We start from the raw sequence: 23287 nt of genomic DNA on the forward strand, positions 1-23287 counted from the left end.
AGCCATGTGTGGTTTCCACCATGGCACGTCTATGTGAGACTACTTGCATGTGAGACTACTTGCATGTGAGGTGGGACTGTCAACACTGTCCTGTAGCCTGCTGGGGGCTGGCACACGAAAATGCAAATGCTGGCTGTGGTGGTGCAGCACTGGTGCAGATTTGAGGAGCTGCTCCCTGGCAGGTGAGCAGGAGCAGGGCTTCACCCCCAGCAAAGATCAGCACTGGCTTACAGCAGCTTCAGCTCTGGCCACAGGAGTAAAACAAAACCTCAACTCATATGTGGGAGCTATTAAATGCTTTTGTTAAGTAATAATATAGACTAATTATTGCTTACTTTATCTTCAGACTAGTGCTGTTTTGATCATTGCCATCTCTAAACGTGTTTCATTTTCCTGCCCTCTCCTTTGCTGTGAGATACCTTCAGTGTGAAACTGCTCAGAGCAGTTCAGCTTTGGCATAATGCTTTCTGTACCCTGCCTCAGGTCACAACCTTCAAAACCATTTCTATTTGCTTGCTCTATACTCAAATTTAAATAAAATTCATTACAGTTACAGCCCTTTATTTTGGGGGCAAAAGTATTACTAATCAGTTCTCTAATCTGTAGGAGATGGACAGGTTATAGGAGGAACCTGTGGCTGAAAATGTAGCAAATAGTTCAGAGCTGGGATACAAGTTTGTAATGGCCAAGGTGAAAATCCTCCAGAGAAAATGCTCCAGCAGCATGCACTGAAGCTGGCTAAAACTTGAAATTTCTGTTTTGTGGAAAATTCCAACATTACAGAACAATGCAAAACATACTAGTTTGTGCCAAATAGGGCAAGCTGCCCGTACTTCTGAGAAATCCTGCAGCATCAGGAAAAGATAGGAGGTTTCCTGTCCCATCATGGAAAAGGTCTAAAAGCCCCCTGTCTGGGAAGCCTTGTGAGGACAGGACTGGAGGAGGTCCTGGAGCGGGGGACACGGAAATCCTGGGGTGCCAAGAGCTTGCCAGGAAAGAGGCAGACCTCAGCCAGGAGGCAGCGCGGTCCTGCATGCTTTCAGAGAGTCATAACAGGAATGTTTCCAAGAGAACTGGCCCTTTACAAAGGAACTGCTGTTGGTATGATCACCTGTGGATATGGGTGGTCTCTCCTGGCCTTAAAAATCTATGAATGGGTGAAAAATGTACAGTAGCAACTGCTGCTGTTAAGAGTAAATTCAGTCTGTCCTTTCATGAAAACACAGTGTCATACACGAGAATACATTTCAAACACCTCATCCACTAGGACTGCTTTTCTTCACTAGCCTCTCCAGATGCTGTGATCCCAAGATTTTCCAGGTCCGCTGATTCTGGACCCTCCTGAGACAACTGTAAGGGGTCTTTATTTTCAGAAATTGTTGCACAGTTATCCTCTGAAGATTGGGTACCTCCATGATGTGCCATAGTGGCCACCCATGATTAGAGGCAACCAAAATCACATATCATTTGAAAATTTTATCCTGTATGTGTACTCATCTGTAGTTCCCTAAAAGGATAAAACCTTGTGTGCCATACACACGTGCTGTGTTTTCAGGTTTCCACAAATCAGTGAGTAAACACCCAGCCAGAGAACTTCTGAAACAATGTCCTTTCTCTGACCTTTTAGGCATTCTCGCAAAGACCAGGCGCTTTGGATTCCCAGTATGTGCTTTTGACATCCTTGAAGTGCTTGAGAGAGGGTTGGAGGAATATCTGGAGTTAAGGCTTAGTGAGTCATGTCATTCACATCGAATGAATCAAATTCTGTTGAGATACAGATTTAAATCCCTGCATAATCAACATTTATTAAGGACACAAGTAAAAAGAGACTGAAACTGAGATGAAAAGGCAATTAGCACTAGCTGGAACTATACACGTTTTGATTACTTCCTTCTATGAGTTATTCATAGGATAACATAATACACAGGTCAAAATGATTTTGGAAAGGATGTTGCTAGCAACCTTTGCATTCAGGCATTAGGCAGATAGGAAGAATTAACAAACATGCAATCCGCAGATGCTGATCTTAAAAAGCAACAGCTTCAGCAGGGACTAGTGTTATGGAACTGGAGCACATCAAGAGATTTGCAGGGCGAAAAAAGGCATGTGTTATCTAAATCCTGTACCTCTCTGCAATGTGCAGTACTGCTTGGGATATATACTGGTGATACGAAAAAGTGCACCAACACATTTTCAATCCTTACACAAGTGCTGGAAAAGTGTTGCCAAAAATCTTTGATGACCAGGTTGTCTAGTCCTCTTACAGGCTTCTTTTTTTTTCTGAACAGATGCAATCAAATGGATTTTATATAAGTGACATCCTGACAAAAAAAAAGGTAGCACAAGATCTACAAAGACAGGGTTTGGTCCACACAGACCAGCACCTTTCTTATGGCATAAAACCAGTGGAGTAGCTTGGTTCAGCATTTTGCTCAGAGAGGTCTGTGTGTCTGCAGCAAAATTCACTCTGGGTGTATTTCTCTCACGGTGGTGAAATGAACTGTTCCGCTATCTAGGGCAAAGCAGTGGCTGAGCCCTTCTCCAAGCCTGCCACAGGCTGGCACTGCCAGACCCCCTGCAGTCATGCCACCACGAGGCAGACAGGACCCCGCTGGGTGCACACGGAAAAGTTACTGTGCAAGCTTCCACCACACAACTTTATTATTTGCCCCTCACAGTGCCAGGTGCTCAATGTACCTGCAGTACAAACAGCTCGCAGGCTGAGCAGCCAAGGAACAAAAAACAGGAGAAAGGACAGACAATTCTCCTGCTTTTAAAGACAGAAAAATTCTGTGATTTACCACACAGAGCTGGGAAATCAGCCGTTTGGGCCTAAGCTGGAAAAAGAAGTCTCTGGCTCCCGCTTCAGACACTGCTCTGTTTCCCTTCCCCTAGAGCACGTTACGCTGACAACCTCCGGCACCGCACCGCAGGGTTGTGAGGCTGGGTGTCCATTCGGTCAGGACAGACTGTCCTGGAGACAAAATCCCTTTCTGAAAGAATTGCGTTCTGGAGGGGAATGAGACCACCTCCTTACCTGGGCCTGCCTGGCAGCATCTCTCCAGGACTAAACATCCCCCCTTGGGTGAGGAAGGGGCAGGACAAGGTGAGAAGACAGTTTAATCCTTTCAGCTGAGACTCTGCCAGGGATGTTGCTAATTAGCAGAGTGAGGATGTGTTGTGGCTGGTGTGAGACAGACACGTTCTGCATTGCGAGACAGTGCCTTCAACCAGCCCTATCTGTGAGACACATACACTGTGAGCTCCCCGACCATGTTTACCTTGCAGGGGCCATCCTGGCAATGCCAGCCAAGTCCTTGATGCCTGCTGTGCTACCCTCAGCTTCCTGTGAAACCCATGATGGGATTTTGGATGGACAGGGAATCTTGGTTGTGAATCCTGTTTGCACTGTCCTGATACAATCAAACTGATTTTGCATAGACATACAGAGTAGCTATGGCTTCCAGCTTGTGGGAAAAAAAGACTGGTACTGGGGAAGCAGCTGCATTTCCCAGGTATGCTTGGGCATCTTAGAGAGAAGAGAGGGTCTGCCTGGTTGCATCCCTCCAAGACTAAACACTTCCCCTTAGGCAAGGAGCAGGACAAGGTGAGAAGACAGTTAGCTGCAGTTGCTGCAGATAACAGAGGAAACTGGGAGTTATTTCCAGCCTCTACATGAAGAAAAGTAGTGGACCAGAATTGTACATGTGTGCGTATCTCCCTCATGCACTGTGGTTCAGGAACATTTCCAGCAGAGACGGCTAAATTTGGTTGGTTGGTGTCTTGTCCAATTTATACTGAGCTGAATCCACAAGAGCACAGCTAAGTTTTATGGGATTGTGTGCAGCTGTGCTCAAGATCAGAACCTGCTCCAGCACTCCTACATCCAAAGAAAAATGAGATGCACTGCCATTAGCTAAACTAAGCACTGTGCCCTGCAGCTTTCTTCCATGGATTTTCCTTAGAACATAAAAGGAATAGTTCCTAATTTTGTGTCTCAGTTTAAGCTAGGATGCCCTGAATTCCTCCTCAATACTTAAGAATATTTATGTGAGGTCAAACCTGCCTTATGGATCTTTTAATTTGGAATATACCTGAGATGCAGCTAAGTGTGAGGCGTGTAAGCTCTTGACTAAAGCTAGCATGAGCAGTTCAGGGGATGAGCTGAGAATGACAACAGCAACAAGCTGATCTCTACAGAAGTAGAGATTAAATGTGTTTAGCTGTGTACTAATGCAGTTACCCAAGACAAGCTCAAGCAATGCTGGGCCAAAATGTGCTTGAAGAAATTCTGTACCAATGCAGACCTTACAGTGGCTGAGATCTGGCACAGAAATGAGGGGAAAAGGATGGATGCAGGCGTTGTTCACAATGTGCAGGCTTTCATGGAGAAGAGATGGTGAGGTCTGGTGCTCAGCCTGAACAGATTCTTCATAGCTACTAAGCCTACAGAGCTGCTTTGCCTAAATATATATGCACATCCATTAGCTGAGAACAGCAAATAAACTAATCACTGTCCTGCAGCTTTCTTCCATGGATTTTCTTTAAAAAAATAAATACAGAGATCATAAAATCATATACAGATGATTATTTTATGAGTAAAGAGGGAAATAAGAACAGTAGGCATCTCTGAGGTTTTGCTGGGGGAAGAGGACCAGGCTGTGGACAAATGCAGCGCAGCTGCAAGGTGCATTGGTGCCAGGCAGCAAAAGGGAACAGGACTGTTTTAAAGGTCCTTGAAACAGTTGTGATTCTGAAACCATTCCCTACATCCTGCTCTGCCTGCAAAACACCTCCTGCATTTGGCTGTGAGCTTTAGAATGACACTCGATTTACCTGCCACAAAGAAGCGCTGGATGGGGCCTCCCCAGAGCGTGGTGGGTAGAGGAGGACGGGGCCAGTTCCCATCCCTGAGCTGCTCCCCTCCCGGCTGGATCCGCAGGGAAGGGGGAAGGGGAAGCGGTGGCAGTAAGCAGTTCGCTGGAGAGCCACGGTGCTCTTTGCAGTTTGCCCACTAATTACTATTAAGCCCTGGTTCCTTTTTGTGTTCCAAGGGGCGTCTTCAATGTGGCACTGCTTCTTGGGCCTTTCATGCGGCTGGGCTAACCCCTGAATAGCAGACTTCCCCCCCCCCCCCCCCCCCCCTCCTCTTGCTACCTCTCTCTCCCTCTCGCTTTTTCTTTCCCCCTTTTGCTTTTCTGATAGTATTTTCTGTCCATGTTGTGTAAGGCCCTAAATGAATCTTGACTGCCCCTACGGCCGACTGGAGACGCACAAAAGCGTCCCATTCCAGTGGCCACAGCGCCATTGTGTGCCCTAACAATGCACTAATTGGCGGTGACAATTGTGCGGCCGGGGAGGAAGAGGGGGCCGTGGGGGGGACATGGGTCTTTTCCAATCAGTGAGCTGGGTCAATAAAAAGAAGAGAAGGAGTGTGAGGAGTGCGAGACACGCTCAGCTCTCTGCCTCTCCCGCATGTACGCCCCTACAGTTCGGTCCAAGGTCCCCTCCAAATTCCTACAGAGAAAAGTGAAGCTAGTAATTTTAATGGGTGGCTATGCAGAGCAAGAGATGTACAAACTAAAAGGGTCTCCTCAATCTCCGAGGCCTTCTCACCACCCCAGGGGCTGAAGAGTTCATGTGCTGAGGACACCACTGAGATATTCATGGGAAAAGATCACACACAAAGCCAGGGGGACGCCGATGCCACAGCCTGCTCCTCTGGGCACATGTGCGAGGGAGCGTTCACTTCTCAACAAACTGAGCTTAAAATCCCTCACTGCTGCCCACGTGGGAAGCAAGGGCAGGTCCTAAAGTTCTCTGCCAGGCTGCGTAGCAGACCTGTGGACTGGGAGCCTGCAGTATTGTTGGGAGTAAGGGAACGCACCTGGACCACATCTTTGGCACCAGCTGAGCCGAGAGCTGGAGAACTGAAAGGGACACCAAGTGTCACGGGACTGAGGCTATTTATTGCCACAGTGACACATTCCAGGACTCTAAGGAGAGACCAGCTCCAATCTCACAGATTCAGCTGGAGTGAGCCATGGAGTAAGCACTTTGAGAGCTGCTCCAGTGTGGTCAGCCCTAGGGTTTGGAGGCTGATATAACTGATGTATGAGAGACAAATTTCAGCCCTACTTACATGCTTTTGAGACACCATCTGGGACAGGAACTGGCATGTGTCAGGCTTCTGACACAGGCCATGACAAGAAGTATGGTCATGGAGAGGAAAGCTCATTCATCTAGTTGCCTAGGCAGAAAATTAACTCAGCAGGTGAGACACATGGGGTCAGATGTTGAAGGGCTCTACACCTACCAACCCATGTTCTACAAACTGCCTGTGCCAGCTCTCCCACAGAACAGCGGAGCACTTTGGTTTTCAGCAGGGAAAGCAAGTTTATGAAGGGCTTTGAAAGCTCCTTTTTCAACAGAGGCATTTCTCTTTTTTATAGCTGCCTGATTTTTGAGAAGCATTGTCCAGAGGAGAGTCAGGATGCAGGCTCTCCCAGCCCTTGGCAAGAGAGCTATGAGACTGCCATAGGGGAAACAATTCTGCTAAATGGTTTGGTGGAAAATAATTATTTCCTTCATTTGGAAAGAGGCAGCACAATGCCTTCCCATGCAGTAGCATCTAACCAGGAAACCACCCCTAGTAGAAGAGCAATACCTCTCTGCAGCAATAATTTTCTGCAGCAAGGCTACCAAGTCCCAGGTATCAGCATGGCTTGGAAAGTAAGTGTTACCACAACCTCACCAAGGGCAGAGGCAATGAGTAGGGCATACAAACTGGAGTAGGGCACACAAACTGCAGATATGGACCCAAGGACAGGCAGGCATTGTGACTGGATCCAAACTCCCCAGTGCTCTGACTGATTGGCACTGACATTTCAGTTTTCCACTACATATAAACACTGAGTTCAGCTGCAAAATCTGGTCCTGCAGCCAAAATGTTGAGGGGATGCCTACTGTGAGCCTACTGTGAGAAATGGAGCTGCAAAAGCCCAAAGCTGAAAGTGTGCTGAGGCCAGGATGCCTGGTGCAGAAGCCCAGGGACACGGGACTCTTCTTGCCCTTTTGGCCTCCCAGCCACATTGAGCACAGCATTTTTTTAATGTCATCTTTCAGCTTTTGTGTGTCCTTGTCAGCACTTCTATAAACACAAAAAGATAATTCAGTTCAGATACATCCCTGCTTTGAGGAGGAACCCTCATCTCCACTGACTACAAGGCAGACTCATCCTGCATCCTGAAACTGGGTGGTAGTAATATCCTCCCGGGGACAAAACCACTGGTTACCTGCTCTAAACATAGCAAACATGCCACTTCTGCTTGCCTTCCCCTAGCAGGCCTCCATGCAGCTTCTGCTGACAGCTAGGGAAACATTCCCATGGATTACCACCGGAGCTGGAGAAGGGCCTTATATAGCGAGACTTCTTTGTCTCCCCTTTGCCCTAAGCCCTTCACAGAAGTACTTTATTATTTTATGACAGCGCAGTAACACTTGACATAAATCTCTAAGCATGGCTAACAATGTCAATACTGTGTAAATACCTGCAGTAGAGACTCATGCTTTTATTATACTTTCACCCTTTTTTACCTGCTATCACCCAGGGTTAACTCTGTGCTGAATGCACGTGCAGTCACTTCATTTTCATTTTACAAGGAATCTGCCAATTTTATAAACTGCTACAGCTCATGTCTCTGAACACTGAGAGCCCAGCTCTGGTTCTTTTATGCAGCTTTCATTTAAATCAGCAGAACTTGTATCTGCTTAAAGGATCGATCATGCTGTTTGTTAAATCATAAATGAATGCGCTTCAAAAGTGCAGAGTCCAAGCTGGAACAGGACATTTTGCAATAAGTACACAAAAAACAACATCCACCAGTGTCCCAAGCAATTGCATGCCAACGCCAGCTGACAGAATGGTGCTGGGGTCTCAGTTCTTCCACCCTGACCTTGCTTCCCCAGGTGTCTGTGAACAAGGGATTCACAGAAATCAGTGGAATTACTTGCAGGGCAAGGCACAAGTCAGTAGAGAGACACTCATCTTGTTTCATGCCTTCATCACTGTATTTCAAGTACCTGCCTGTAGTGTAAGTCACAGCTCAGACTTATTTATAACCTTTCATGTTATGAATACCGTTTGGTCTGAACTGTTCTACGCACACCGAGTGCATCTATTCTTTTTGTACACAGAATCAGTAACTTGCACTTTCTTACATTTAAACAATGTTTAGCATTACTAACAATTCCTTCCTGTTCACCTCTAAATACATCATACTGTATCTATGTGATAAACACCTGAAACTTTCAAGTCAATGTAAAGTCCAGCCCTTAATGCAAGCTCTTATCTGACTTCCTTGCTTTCCAGATGAACTTGACAACTTCATTTTTAATATCTGAGGCTAACACCTCAGACTCAATTATAGAAAATCAAGAGTCACTTACTATAAACAGTGGACCAGCTTTTTAGCATGTTTGCAGCCTCAATGCCAAAGTTTATATTTGTCAATGCTTTAAATGGCTGGAATTTACTCCTACTTGCCTTGGAGACTTTGTCTGGTTTTACTTGTGACACCTGATTATCTGAGATGCTTTTCATCACCTTCTCACAGTGGTAATGCTCAGACCTTTAGATGGAACCACTACTTTGGAGAGTATTTAGTTAAATGAGAACTATTTTAAAAAGACCAGAGCTATGCACACACACTCCCAGGATATTTTCATTTGCCCTCAGCATGTCTTTCACTGAAAAGCTCTGGTGACCCTTAGACCTAGAAGGCCCCTCTCTGTCCCTAAAGAAAGGAGGAGGAAGCTAGTTCCATTTGGGTTGTTCTGTTGTTCTACTGTAATTGGGATTGTATCATACACATGCATTTAATGCAATGCATTTAATGTGCAAAGAGAACACGAAAGAACAAAATCCAAAACACTCACTGCTAGACCTAAGGGGTTATGATATTTGCCTATGATCTGACATTCCCAAGCATATAAGCTGATACAAGACACTGACTGTCCCACCAGCATAAGGGGTGTCAATCAGGAAGAAAACAAACTGGGTGGATACTCTGTGGGTGCCAATTTGTCCCCATTGCTCAGCATCAGAAGCAAACACCAGTTTTGCTACTGCTTCCCACAGGACCTGGAGGGCACGCTCCAATTCACAGTCTGACTGGTATTTTCAGTGGCCTGCTGAGCTAATGGCTAGTTGATAAATTAACACAAAAGGCTAACAGAAGGTTAACAGAACTACCCAAAAAGCTTGGCTTTTGTGGGGGAGAGGAGCGTGCAGGGGTTAAGAACAGGGCTGCCAATGTAAGGTTTTGCTGGCAGAGCTGCAGTTCACTGGAGGGCACAGCTCTCATGTAATGATAATGTACAACAGAGAGAAAAATGCCAGCATTTCAGCTCCTGACCAAAACCAAAAGCAATGATTCTTGTAACTCCAGCCCCGAGTCGTCTGCGACAGCTATTGGGGTATGTCCTTTCAGCAACACATTTCAGTGATGAGCTCATACACTGAAACAGAGCACAACAGGGAGCCTAGGAAGGGGCAAGAAGGAGAGAAGCTGTGTAAATACAACCACAGGCAGACCAAATAAAAACAAAACAAAACACCAAAAAAAAAACACAACCAAACTGCTGTGTTAAGCTGAGGGAGGGGAAGTTGAGGCTGGACATCAGAAAGATGTTCTTCACCGAGAGGGTGGTTGCACACTGGAACAGGCTCCCCAGGGACGCAGTCACTGCACCGAGCCTGTCTGAATTTAAGAAGCGATTGGACTGGGCACTTAGTCACATGGTCTAAAAATCTGGGCAGACCTGTGTGGTGCCAGGAATTGGACTTGATGATCGTTATGGGTCCCTTCCAACTCAGGATATTCCATGACTCTATGATTCTATGCTCCTTCCAGGGCTCCCTAGACCCCACGGTCTCTGCTCTATGTTGATGCTTCCTTCACAGCATCTCTGAGCGTGAAGTGAGGAGGGGACGTGGCAGTGAAAGGGGAAAGAGGCGTGTGTCATAACAGAACTGGCTCACCTTGTAAAGCAAATCAGGAGGAAGAAGGTCTTGCACATGGCTTTTCCGTGCAGCTTGTGTGGTCCTGATCAAACATTAACCCACTGCTTGCAGCCATTTCATCAAGGGGATGAAGTCCAAAGGTGCCTGCAGGAGAAAGGATTGACATTCCTGGTGGAACTCTGCTCTTTCTGAGGAATGGCAGGGGGGCAGAGAGGGAGTGGGTATGTCCTTCTTTGAAAGCCAGGAGAGATTTCCCTGGGGGCCCTCACACAGGGGACATAGGTCGGTGAGCTTCACCATAGCTCAGCACCAAATCCACAGCCCTTGGGAGCTGCTGTTCCTCACCTGGTGCACTGGGAAAAGCAGTACAGGAGAGCAGGAATCACACCTGCTCCTATGTCTGTCGGATGGAGAGCTGTCTGAGCAAGACAGCCCTTACACTGTGAGCAAAACTCGACCCTCCCAGCCCTTCAGTGGGCCTTGCAGTGAGCTAGGAGGTGCCTCCCTGACTTAGGATCCACGGTCCTTTAACCTGGAGCCTGCTGGCAGAGGTCCACATGGCAGCCATGCAGTGGGGAGCAGCCTTCCCCCAGCTCCTATGTGCCTCCCAGGAGCTCCGTACCCAAAAGTGCCTGACAACAACAGCTTCCAATAAGCTCTCCTGGGAACTGTTGGGGCTCAGCACCTTCAAAAATCTGGACATTTGTGGCTATCAAATACACCTAACAGATTTAACTGTGAATCCAAACATGCAAATCCTGATGCAGTCATTGACAGAATTTCCAAAGACCTCCTGGCTCAGAACTGAGAAAAATATCACAATTTGCTTAGATTTGAAAGACTTTCACCAACGGATTAGTATTTATAAGAAAACTAGCACTCTTTCAAAACTTGTCCTACACATGGTGCAGTATCAGCAGAAGGCAAATTCAAAAGGACGAGTAATTTTTTTGTAGTGTTTATTGACAGTTGCCTTTATACAGAAGGGACTGGTGCTCTGATGGTGTCACAAGTGAACCCAAGTAAACCCTGCTCAAGTGTCAACAGGCAATTCAACTCATTGAATTTAAATGATAAATTTATTACATATCAATAATAAATTAAGACTATTGCCTAGTAGTTGCAGATAATTTAAAAAAAATCCTTGTCAAAAGTAAAAAACAACCCCCCCAAAACAAAACAAAAAATAACACAAAACAAATACAAGAACAATGACACACACATAAGTTAACAGACAGAGTAGCACACACACATACTGGATTCCAAAAAACTCAGGGTGCGCTACCATTAATACTAAAATCCATTGCAAGTGCTGCAGGCGAGCTGGTGCTCTGCTGGGAAGGGAAGCCTGGGCTGCCAGGGACAGCACCAAACCTCGTGCTCTGCTGATCACACCCGGCTTACCCCAGCCTCAAACTGCCTCGACTCAGCTAATGTTGATTTGGAAGCTGCCTTTATCACTTCAAGCCCTTCCAACACCCATTTTGCTCATGAATTCGTACTTCTGACAAGTACAGAAGGGCCTGGTGTAAGTCAACCTGGTATCACAGGTATCAGTGCCACTCAGAATCAGTCTGAAAACACTTCAGTTAAAGCAAGATTGACTTTGCTGACAAATACATAAGCAAAACTAAAATAAATCCTTTTTCCACCAAAACAGCACTATGTACTCAAGGATTTACATTGGTTTAATGCACAGATTGGATACAAATAAGTAATTGAGCCACTGACAATTGTGTATGTAGACAGAGCCTACTACACTTTGGTCCTAGGCAGTTAATTGCCTTTCAGGCCTGAACTTCTCCATCACTGCCCACAAGTGGCATCTCTAATTTAGATCAATGCCCTAGGGGATCTGGAGGAAACTTGCATTTTAAGAAAAGACCCAAGGGAGTGTGTGCACACCAGGGCTTTCAAGTAAAGGACTTTGCGCATTATTTATTGTCCAGGCTGTCTACTCACTACACTATTAAAGTGCAGTGAAAGCTCTGCTGTTGTCAAATAGGGTTCCTACTACTTGGGGTCAAAAATGGACTTAAAAGATTCCAGTCAGCATGGACACGTGCCCAGGACTGACAGACGCAGGAAGGGTTAGCTGCAGACGTTAGCAAATAATGCTAAAAATTAAGCAGGCTAACCCTCTCTAACATAATGCCGACCAAACCCCAGTGGGTTAGCCTTCAGGGAATCAGGCTGTGTTGAAATTAAACTTTGAGGAAAAGCCATCACTGCCACAGCCCTGCATCCAGCTTTACCGTGTGGGACTCCCTCCCCACGTGGCACAGGCTGGCCACTGGTTCCAGCAGGAGCAAAGCTGCGCGTGACCTGATCCTGCTTTAATGTCCAGTGCTTGCCATTGTTACAGATCCACAGCTTCTGAAGCTCTCACTTCAGGGGAACCTCATTTCTGTCTGAAAAGAAGCTCAGCTAGTCTCCAAAATGTAGGTAATAAAAAACAAAGCCATCTCCATGCAATCTTTTCTCATATTTCCCTTTCAAAGCACAGATCGTAAACAAATTTTATGGTCATCACTCCTAGCAAGATGGAAACTGCCATGAGCAAGGGTTTAGAGCTCCAATGCCAAACACGTTGCAGCATGGCAGAGCATTCCTGACAAAACTCTTCATTTTTGAAAATTTAAGGCACCAAATTAAGCAAAAGTGAGGGATTTCCATGCACCTTGGCATCTTCAGAGCTGGTATTTGCAGCCTGTAGAGCCCACTTCATGGGGACAGAACAAGCAAACTGATTTACTAAGCTGCTCCTGCAAAAGAGCATGTGTAGCCACAGGAGACTTTCAGTTTGAGCCCACAAGTTAATCAAACAGCAGATTCAATCAGGAAATCCAAAACAGGAAGATAGACACTAATATACAGTACTGTAAGGCACTCCTACTGGGAAGGGAAAATTGGAAGGCAAATTATGAAGGAGAGAATGATCAGACTCAACTGGTTCAGAAGCAACACGATCAGCTATGAAGCTCAAAGCCTAGCTGTAGGCTCAGCACTGTGAGCCAAGACAGGGACAGAGACAGCGAGGAGAGAGAGAGGACTGGCTTGCAGCTGAGCAACAGAAAACAAGAGATAAGATTATGATGATTACTCAATTACATTTCTTTTACACAGATCAACAGTCGGCTGCAATCCAGACCATGACCTTGGAAAGCCCTGGAAACTTGATGGCTTCTGTTGCTACAGGGAAAAAGCAAAATACAACCAGGCAGCTTCCCCATTTCATTGTAATCAGACATCCTCATTTTGTTGTTGTTTTTTTGTTTGTTTTTTAAAGCTTTTCAGGACATTATCATCCACCCATAACAATGCACACAGTATCCTTGTATTAATTATTAAGAGAAGTCTTGACAAGAGAAGCTCTTGAAGTACCCTGATGATTCCCTCCTAGCAGGGCTATCAGGATATTGTGAAGAATTCCTCACCTAAAAGTGTGTTTCCTCACTTATTTAAGAAACCCTCACAACTGTCAGTTCCTATCAACCCAGCAATGAGCTCCTATGTGCATGTTGGTACGTGCCAATCCGGACATTGCATCACACTGCATGAACATTTTTCACCACCTAAGAAAGATGAAGAAAAGAGAAAGATTTCTGCCTAAGAGATCCAAATTTCTCTTTCTGTAGGTTGATAATATCAAAAAAGCTGCATTTTACATCCCCTAGGTAGGTCCTTGTCTACGTAAAAGAAAAGCTAGAGGGTTTGGGTAGAGAGGAAAAGAACTGAATTAGTTAATCTACAGTGTCCTGGGTTAAATAATCTCAGACTAACTAAACTGAGAAGTTTCTAAGTAGTTGTAAAGTCAGGCTACAGTCCCTTGCAGTGAAGCACCCTATTTCTACAGTGATTATAAGTTCTGTACAAGCTAGTAAGAGCAGTAACTGGACCTACAGATCTATTCCTCCTCCGTTAGCAAAGAAAGCACCTTCTTTGTGAAGGAGACAAACAGCGCATTTTATTTTTGATTCACAGCGAAATATTATTGTTCAAACTTACTTCATATTTATATCATGTGTGGGTAGGATGGAACCAGAAGTACTAATACACATATTCTACTTGTGGGTGTGTGTAGGGAGGAGAGATGTGCACAATCTGGAAAGACCTCAGGTACTTTTCCAGCTGATGCCCACCCAGCCATCTGCAGAGCAGAACATGTGCAGGCTCCAGGCTGCAGAATGGGAAAACAGTAGCACTGGGGACCAGTGTGCAGCACTATCTTAGTACAGCAGAGACAACCACACAAGGGTACAGTGTTGTCCAAAACCCAAATCACCTTCAGAAGTATGAGCACCTCTCATATGAGCACCTCTCTCAGAAGTAAATCACCTTCAGAAGTAGGAGAAGTATCTCCTACTAGCAGGTGGCTCTTGCATGAAAACCATCCTTTTAAAGTCAGATCTTTCGAGAGTTAGTAACATGAGCAGTAGTTTCTGTTTATTCTTCTATCTTGCAGTGCTAAAAAAATGATCAGGGCTCATTCCTACTGTATCCACAATTCTTGAGGGCAGGATCAGACCTTGAATTATATTTTTGAAAGGCAGAGATAGAAGACTGCATCCTACCCATCCATATGGAATAACTGTTTATGGACAGGAGCTAGGCATCCCTGAGAGGAAAGCATCTTCCACAATACAGCCAGCTCCTGTAGCTACAAGAATAAGCTATATTACTTTTTCAAGGTGGAAAAATCGCATCCGATTTAGGAACTGGCTTATTTACAGCTACACTGGATAAAAAAAAAAAAAAAAAAAAAAAGAATCTGATCTGTATTGTACATTATCCTTTCACAAAAAGCTTTGGGTGCTGCCAGCATATTGTAAAAACATGCTTTTGCTCTTTGCCTTTAGGAATGGCAGTGGTTCCAGACCCACCACTAATTCCAACAGGTTTGTTGACAACATATTCTTTTTTTCCTGTAAATCTCAGTTAACAAAGAAACTCTGTTCTGTAATACCTGCACAAATCTAGAGTAACTCCAAATTTGCCTGTTGTTATTCCAGAATTTAACTAGAATATCTAACCACCCACATCACTGGCACTTTGGAGATCAGGGCATCTGACAAAGTTACCAATACCTTGCAATGCCTGAACCTTGATTTCTTGATGCCTTAGGGTACTTGACAGTGCACACAAGCACCTTTCTATAAACTGGGCTGGATGTGAACTAATGCTGTAAGATATCTTAAATTCCAAAGCATTATGATATGGAAAATGTCACTTATTTTTTTCTTTCATGACCCACCCCCCATGTTTGAGCTAATTCAAAATAGTACCTGCCAGATTCTGACAGTTTCAGAGCTACTGGCTTTGCCACAGGGCTGGTTGTAGTGACACATGCTGAAAAATATGGGAGTGTACTGTTTATTCAGCCAGTACCACTGCAGTTCCTGTTTGCATGACTAATTCCACAAGACTTCCCTTGTGTTTGCATATGTGAACGTGCAGGGAGTTCTTCGCATGGGAATGGACTTTAAAGGAACATTATATCCTTAAGGATGATAGCTGAAAGCAACTGATTTCATATGAAAAACAGTGAGCTGAATGAAACATAGATGCCCCTGTGTAGGGGAAATACTAACTTTAGTGACAAAGGTGCATGATTCACCAACTTCATTAAACATGGGAATCCCTATACTACTTTGCCAAGAACATGGAAAACCCCCTACTTTCTTCCAAAAAAATCCCAATGGGAGAAGGACTTCTGGAAAAGAAAGGCACTGGTTGTCTAATGAATATAGATATAAACATGCTTCTATATATATATATACACATAAAGTTGCGCTCAAATTTGGGAAAGCTCAGATTCAGCTACTTTCTTTGACTGGAGGCTGGAAAAGCAACCATCTGTACTCCAATACAAGTCCATTGTGTGACTTTCTGCCCTTTAATGCAAGCACGATGTACCCTGTTCTTTTATTTAAAATACTTAGCAATTAGTGAGCTGCTTCAATGATCAAGACTGCTTTCTGCCTTGAATATAATAACAGCCTGCATATTATATAGAAAGCAAAGATCAGTAGTCTGCATTTTAACAAACCTACATGAGAGAAGGAAAATGCACATGCGACTGGCTTTTTTCTTCTGAAATCATATTTGCTTGCTGTATATATATATGTGTATATAAATATGAATGTATTCATATGCATGTAATACACATATTACTGCAGGGTCTGGAGAAAAAGTTTAAAATGTGGACTGGAGTGAGGAGGATCCCTAAGTGCTCACTGGAGGTAAAACCACAATGAACAGAACACTGTTAGTGATGACACACATCTCTCCAGTCATATCTTTCACAATATATGTAATTTACCATGTTTAGTACTTCCCTATGTTCCAGGTTTGAGAGGCAGAACCATACCTTGAGAAGTTTGCTCTCCACCACATGAATCACTAGAGATGTATAGAATCCTCTAGTGCTCCCAGAGAACTCAGGACACAAATTGCACATGAACACAGCAAACTAATGTTTCACAATTTTGAGGGTATTTTCTAGCGAAATTGGGCAAGATCACTTTCCCAACTATTGGTCTACCAGGATCAGGTTAGAAAAACATGTAAAGTAAACTGCACACAACAAAAACAAAACCAGTGTAGACAGTTGAAATGTCTTCAAGCCTAGCAGGAGATTTGAAAGTCATGTTACTGGAGATGAGGATGTGACCCCACATAGATCAAGTAGCGTAAAGCAGAATGGACTTTAGTGACAGAGCTTGACAGATACACCCAGCCTGAATAAGAACAGCAGCAAGTACCCTGCTTATCTGCTTATGTAATATTCCACTGGGGTGGTTATAAATAAGCACAGCTAAAGGAATTATTCTGCATCTTATGCTTGCAAACATCCTGAATAAGGTTTGATGGGAGATACTTTTCTTTCCTCGGGGAGGAGTGACATGTAAATGTGCTGATCCTTTAGAAATAGCTCTGGAAACATGAGGAAGTGAAAACATGTCCATGTCAAAAGTAGCAGGTAGGCTTAATATCATTTCTGCCTTATGAGGTTCTGTGAAACAAACACCTTACCAGAACCTTTGCCAAGGCTAATAATAAATAATACACATAAATAAGTAGATGATTCATCAATTCTAAATGAACAACATCAAAAATAGTGTGTTCATGGCAGCAAATATTTTCTGTCTTGAGGAAGTCTTCTCCAGAGGTGGAAAAGAAAAAGTTGGGTGCTCAGTTAGCTAGACCTAAAGCATTTCAAGTAAAACACATTTTGTATAAGAGCTAGCGGCTGGACTTCAATGCAAAATGCAGTTGAGCCATTGTTATTTCAAAGCCAACAAGGCTTTATGGCCACTTTGGCAGCTGCTATTCACAGATGAAGAAGATCAGATATTATTTTGCAAAAAGATTTCTGCCTGGCTAAGCTGAGAGGTTGCTTGACCTGGCAGCTGGGGAAGAGGCTCTCTTCAGGCTGGCCACTGCCTTAAGGAACTCATGTGTTCTGATATGACAACTCAAACATGTTGCAAGACTCTTCGAAGTTTTCATCCATATTCAGTCGCCTCCAGAAGGATTTCTGCTTCTTCTGCAATTCTTTACGCACGCACCTGGGGCATGGTACAGCCTTCACTTTGCATTCAGAGTGGAAGACAGCACCACAGCTTTCACACCTGCAAACACAAAGTAGTGTCAAAATTGAATGACAAAATTGGATGAGAGCATGCAATGGACTTCACATGGACTGTGGACAGTAGACAATCCTTCAAACAGTTCTGGTAGCTCAAAATGCTACATTTCAAAAGAGTGGAATATCAAAAGGCAGTGGCTTGTCCACACCTCTGCTGGTGTAAAACCACTCAGGACTAGCAAAATCTTGCATCCTTATGCACTTGCTGAGAATCTATCACAGCGCTTCTGCCTCAAAGACAGACATTGTTACAAGGATTAATAGTTATGTCTTCTTATTAATTAGCTTTAAGGTCTATCACAGAACAGATATAATTTTTGTTTTATGAAAGACAAGTTTGCTCCTTTGATCTGTAAATGAAGAATAATGGCATTCATTTCCAATAAGATATATTTCAATATTTGGAACAGTCAAGATATGACAGTTTGGGCAATGAAGTTCCAGTGTTGCGGTCAGCTGTTCTGGAAAAAGTAAAGCAGGAAAGCTCATTTCAAAAGCAGGAAAATAAGTAATTCCACAAAGTAAAAATGAAACACAGAATGGTAGACAGACATTCTGTCTGTCGCCCGTGAAAGACCAAGCTAGATGGTGATGGATGTAATGTCATAGTAGATCAAGCATCCAATTCTAGATGGTGGTGGAGCAGTGAAACATCTGGTTATGATGGAGTGGGCTAGAGCTGAACATTCAGACATTCTCAGCCTTTCAATATAAATGACTGTATAGCAGGACAGTAAGTCACTGTCTTACTGCAGTTCTGTAACCAAAAGGAAAAAAAAAAAAAAAAAGGTTGACAGTGTCAGGAATATGAGGTCTTAGATTACAGCTGTGTAATCAAATAATGAAAGCAACAAAAAAACAAACTTCAGAGCAGTTTTTAAGTATAAATGAAGAATGCTGGTCAGTTGGTGATTTTGTAGAAAGTCTTACAATGCCTCACACTTTCTTTATTTGCAGTTATTGTAGTCCCATGACCATACGAGAATCCTAGAGCCCACTGTTATCCTTACTTTTTGTTTGTTTGGGTGTTTTTCCTCCTTTCTTTCTTTCTTTCTTTTTTTTTTTTTTTTTGATTAGAAATAGGGTTGCAGTCTTCAAGATTGTGAAGAAAAATTGAAATCATGAAGCAACAAGCCCTAAACCCTGAGAAGCCATAAGGCAAATAAAAGTCACCTTTAAAACAAATTGTATATTTTGGCATGCAGTCTGGCAACACTGAGAGAAGTCCATAACACAACGTGTTTCATTAACTATGGTAGCTGCATCTGCATCTTACCTATAACTTTTAAAAAGCAGTTCTTGAGCAGGCTTTAGCTTTTATGCCTGGTTCTGAACGACCAAAGATGATCTGAATTTTAATAACTGCAGAGCTTTGAGAAGGCTATGCAGAAGTTCAGGGGCAGATTTCTAGCTGGCTGAATTTGACAGAACTCAACAAATAAAATAAGTAGGGTTAAAGAAGCTAAGTTAAGCAAAATGCTCTGTCGGCCAACTGCTATGTTCTGTAGCACCAGAACTTGACAGATTCTTTTTTTTTTTTTTTTTTATCGTCCAGCTAGTGAGTCTGAAACTGTTTTTGAATCAAGAAACTGACTCACAGAGATATTTATCATTTGTGTGCTCAAAAAAAGAATTGGTATTCTGGCCTTGATCCAGTGAAGCACATAAATACATACTTAGGACTAGTATCCCAGTGATTTCCTTGGGATTACTGATCTGCCTAAAATTAAACATGTGCTTACGTGCTTTGCTGGACTGGGATCTCTATGAACAGACGCACTAATGGATGAAGGAGAGACAGAGAAGACAGCCGTGTCTTTAAAACTTTACATCATTCTGACCTGACACTAATGGTGATTTTATCAAACTAATTCTCTCTTGTTAGTCAGCAATTTGCAGTGCCCTGGAAGTTGCTAGAGGGTAATGATTGATGAGGAGTGTAATTTTGTGCTCTCGTACTGCCACTCCCTATGCTCACTCAATATTTCTCCACAGTACTCAATGAGGTGACAAAACTTATCAAAAATTGCTGCTAAAATGGATGCCAGCAGGATGAGAGAGGAGCCAGCACACCTGTTCCTCCCAGTGAAAGGCTATCAACAGAGAAAGCAAAGATTTATTGTGATTAAATTAATATGAATTCATGTATCAGAAATAAGCTCACTGGAAAAAAAATATTTTTTCTCATATTGCTCAAATCCAAGAGAGACAAAATATGTCTGCACTGTTATTTATTAGTGGTGGTACAACAGCTGAAACTCTGACCGGGATCCCACGCTGTGAGGCTCTAACCATGGCAGTGCAAACAGCAAGCCCTGGATCTCACAGCCCCGCAGCACCGCTTCAGTACGGGAACAGCCCTGGCAAAACTTGCAGCCATCCAGACCATTCTGGGTCCATTCTGGTGCCTCAGCTACTGACTGCACCTCTGAAGGATCTGTTTTGTCCTGTGAAGGAGGATGTACTCCCAGTTCCAGCCACGGTGTGCAGATGATGACAAAACAGCAGCCTAAAGACGACTGCTCTGAGTTGGAGTGCAAAGCTGCCTCTTGCTCTCCGCAGGGACAGGCAGAGAGGATGTCGGGGTCAGCCTTCACTGCATGCTTCTATCTCCACACTGCTAAAGGAACTCAGCCACGTGTGGGCTAATGCTGATCCTGCTCTGTATTTGTGTAAATGGTAAGTTACTCCTTTCAACAGCGATGGAGCTATACTAGCTCAAGCCAGCTATGCCTTTGCTTTTCATTATATTGATACAGTCTTAACTGATCCTGAAAATGTCAACTGGTTGACCATTCCTAATCTCATTGGGAGAAATCTTCCAGTGATAACAAAGAAAAACCCACTAAAATTACATTCCATTTTAGAATATTGCAAACAGATTGCTTCTTATTTAATCCTGATGTATAATTTTATCTTCACTGTAGCATCAAAAATGGAAGGGCTGTTAGTGCTGAGAACACCGGCCTACTGTTCCTGCTTCTTCATGTGTTCTGAAGTCGTTTCCTTGTCATTAAGAACTTGGACAGACAGACATGGCTCTTCAAATAATGCATTTGTGTATTTAACAGGACAAAGATCTCTCCATATGATATGAAACAGAGACTGAAGGACAACGCAACCTAGAAAAGCTGCAATGAGGTCTCTCACCCAAATGATTTGATGTAAAATGCAAACTTGCAAGGTCAGATGGTTAAACATTGCCAGAATGTCCCTCTTGGTGCAGGAACCTGCACTCCATAAGGATTACCAGGCACTAAAGTGCACGTTAGTGCTGTGCTGTGCTTCAGGTGTTGATCCCATACTCAGTTCTGCATCACCACCTTTGTAGCTGCAGAGCTTACTCTTGAAGGCATTCTTGAGCTCTGTCTCTGTGATTAGACTGTCTTTTCCTCACTGTATTTGAAGCTCCAAGGAAGCCCCTCTTTGATGCTGTTGGTGCTATTACATATGTTAAATTCAAATAACAAGTGCAACAACTTAATTGCTTAAATTGCCTTTCTGCTAAAATGCTATCAAGAAGCCATAGGTACAACGATGGGGAGAGCAACACAACAGTGAACAGAACTGACCTGACCTTGAACTGGGTTTTAAAAGTAAAACCCAACTTATAAACATTGGAAATTACAAGGCTCTGATTGATCTGTCAAAGACAGCTGCATATATGTAACTCAGTCCATACCACAATACAGCCAAGACAATACAGTTGTCTTCCTCACCCAGTACATCTCCCTGGCAAAAATGGACATCCAGGAGCTGTATTAGCAGCAGCTGTGTTTTGTGAAGGCAACAGCAACACCTGTGTTAGGAAAAAGGGTGTTCCATGTGCACTTCTAAATTGATATTCCCTTTTGAAAACTGATCTCACAGAGCTATTTCTAAGGCTTCCTTCAGATCTTTTTGCAGAGCTTCTGACAAACAAAACAGTATGTTTTTTTGTACTGACAAACAAAAAAAAAGACAAGAACTACCTTTGCTACTTTTCAAGAAGGTAGAGCACAAAATATATATTAAAAAAAAAAAAAAGAAAAAAGTTTTTTTCAGGCTGCCAAACAGGGTATCTAAGCAACTGTGTGTACCTATATAGCTGACTGCTTTCCTGCTGAAGGATGGAGGACAATGCCAGTCTTTCTGCCTGTAACTGCTAGCCAGTTTTGTCTTCCTTGATAGGCTCCATCAAAATGCCTTACAGAGGCCACTACCAAGAACTGTTCTCTAAAACCGTCCTCCACATGTGAGTTTCAGAGTTTTCTTTACTGCTGTTTTCATGCCTCAGTATTCCCAAATGTTTTTCTTTCCATGGGAGAAAAAATTACATTTTGTAGTCTACAAAAGGCTCGTGTAAATTACTACACTTAGTCATTTTTTCCTTAATTCTCATTGTCATAGGTAATTTACAGTTCAGGTACTACTTCTGAATCCCAACTTCTTCTTTGGCTAGAGGTCAAGAAGTATCTGCATCTTTTGTGAGATTTCTATATATCATTGTTAATAAGCTCATGAGTCCATTGCCATTCAGGCTTTTCAGGTTTCCTTCTGTAATGAATGATGCTATGATACAGCATATTAACAGCACCTTGCTATTTTTCAAACCTTATTTGAAGAAGAACACCACATGTTGTTTTCCTACTGACTTTCAGCCTTCTTGGCATCTGAAATAGCATCCTCTATTTTGGTGTTTTCTCTATTTTTTCTTTCTTGACCAATTCAATTTCTCTTGAGATTAAAGAGGGTGTTTCATGTTTTAAGGATGTTTTACATGATTGAAAACTGGAGTAATAGAAATATAGAGAATTATTCAATACTCTAAATAATTTCTATTGCATTGAAAAGCGTGTGAGAGAAAGGCCAAAGCTCTCCACAGCCTGACACACTAGACAGGCATTAGAATGCTCTTATTACTTTTATTACAAATTACAAAAGAAAAGTCTTTCTACAATAAAAGCACAAAACCATTCATTATCTGCTGAAGAAATGCCAACATAACTATCTCTCACCAAGTGTGGGCATTTGAAAAATATGCATGTCAATGCTTGGTAAACTCTAAATTCTGGTAAACAGGTTGGCAGGCTGCCCAGAGTGACTGTGCTGGGATGAAGCTGCTGGGACCAGCAAGGTTTATTAGGACAGCTTCAGTACCACACACATGGGCTGCACCTGTCTGGCTTCCAAACACCAAGCTGGGAATTGAAGTGGACCATGGCTATGCCGTTCATTCCTGGAATGAACAAACAGTGGATGACAGGTATACCACAATTCCTGCTTCACAAATGGGAAACGAGGTGAACTGACTTGCCCAAGGTCAGCCAGAAGCAATGAGAAGAGATGAGAAGGGTAAAGAGCTCTCTCTTGTCTCACTGCAGTGCCATATTCACCTGCCATCATTTATTTTGTAGTTTTATAAACTTTTTTTTTTTTATACATACAGAACCACTTCCTCTGTGCCAGGCCTTGCACACATTTGCTCAAGTAAGTAATCCCTTCAAAAGGAATGTCAATAAGGATTTGATGTAGGACCTAGCCCTTCATTACCTAAAACTCTTCAGATTATTATTTTTCTTCCCTCCTGCAGAGTAAAAACAAAGGAAAACAGTGTTGTTCATTATACTTTC

The 23287-nt window shown here is 43.2% G+C and overlaps 1 protein-coding gene across 4 annotated transcripts in view; it reads right to left on the reverse strand.

The window, feature by feature from the left end:
* Nucleotides 1–11084: 11084 nt before the first annotated feature.
* Nucleotides 11085–23287, reverse strand: part of PLEKHM3 (pleckstrin homology domain containing M3) — a 94155-nt gene continuing 81952 nt past the window's right edge. For all 4 annotated transcript variants that reach the window (XM_068685981.1, XM_068685982.1, XM_068685984.1 and 1 more), the window contains 2 exons: nt 14363–17658; nt 11085–14309 (listed from right to left, as the gene is read on the reverse strand). In XM_068685981.1, coding sequence (XP_068542082.1) covers nt 17481–17658 — 178 coding nt within the window. In that variant the 3' untranslated portion in view covers nt 11085–14309; nt 14363–17480. The remainder of the gene's footprint in view (nt 14310–14362; nt 17659–23287) is intronic.

The sequence above is a fragment of the Anas acuta genome, chromosome 6 (assembly GCF_963932015.1).
Source record: "Anas acuta chromosome 6, bAnaAcu1.1, whole genome shotgun sequence".
Classification (NCBI taxonomy): Eukaryota; Metazoa; Chordata; class Aves; order Anseriformes; family Anatidae; genus Anas; species Anas acuta.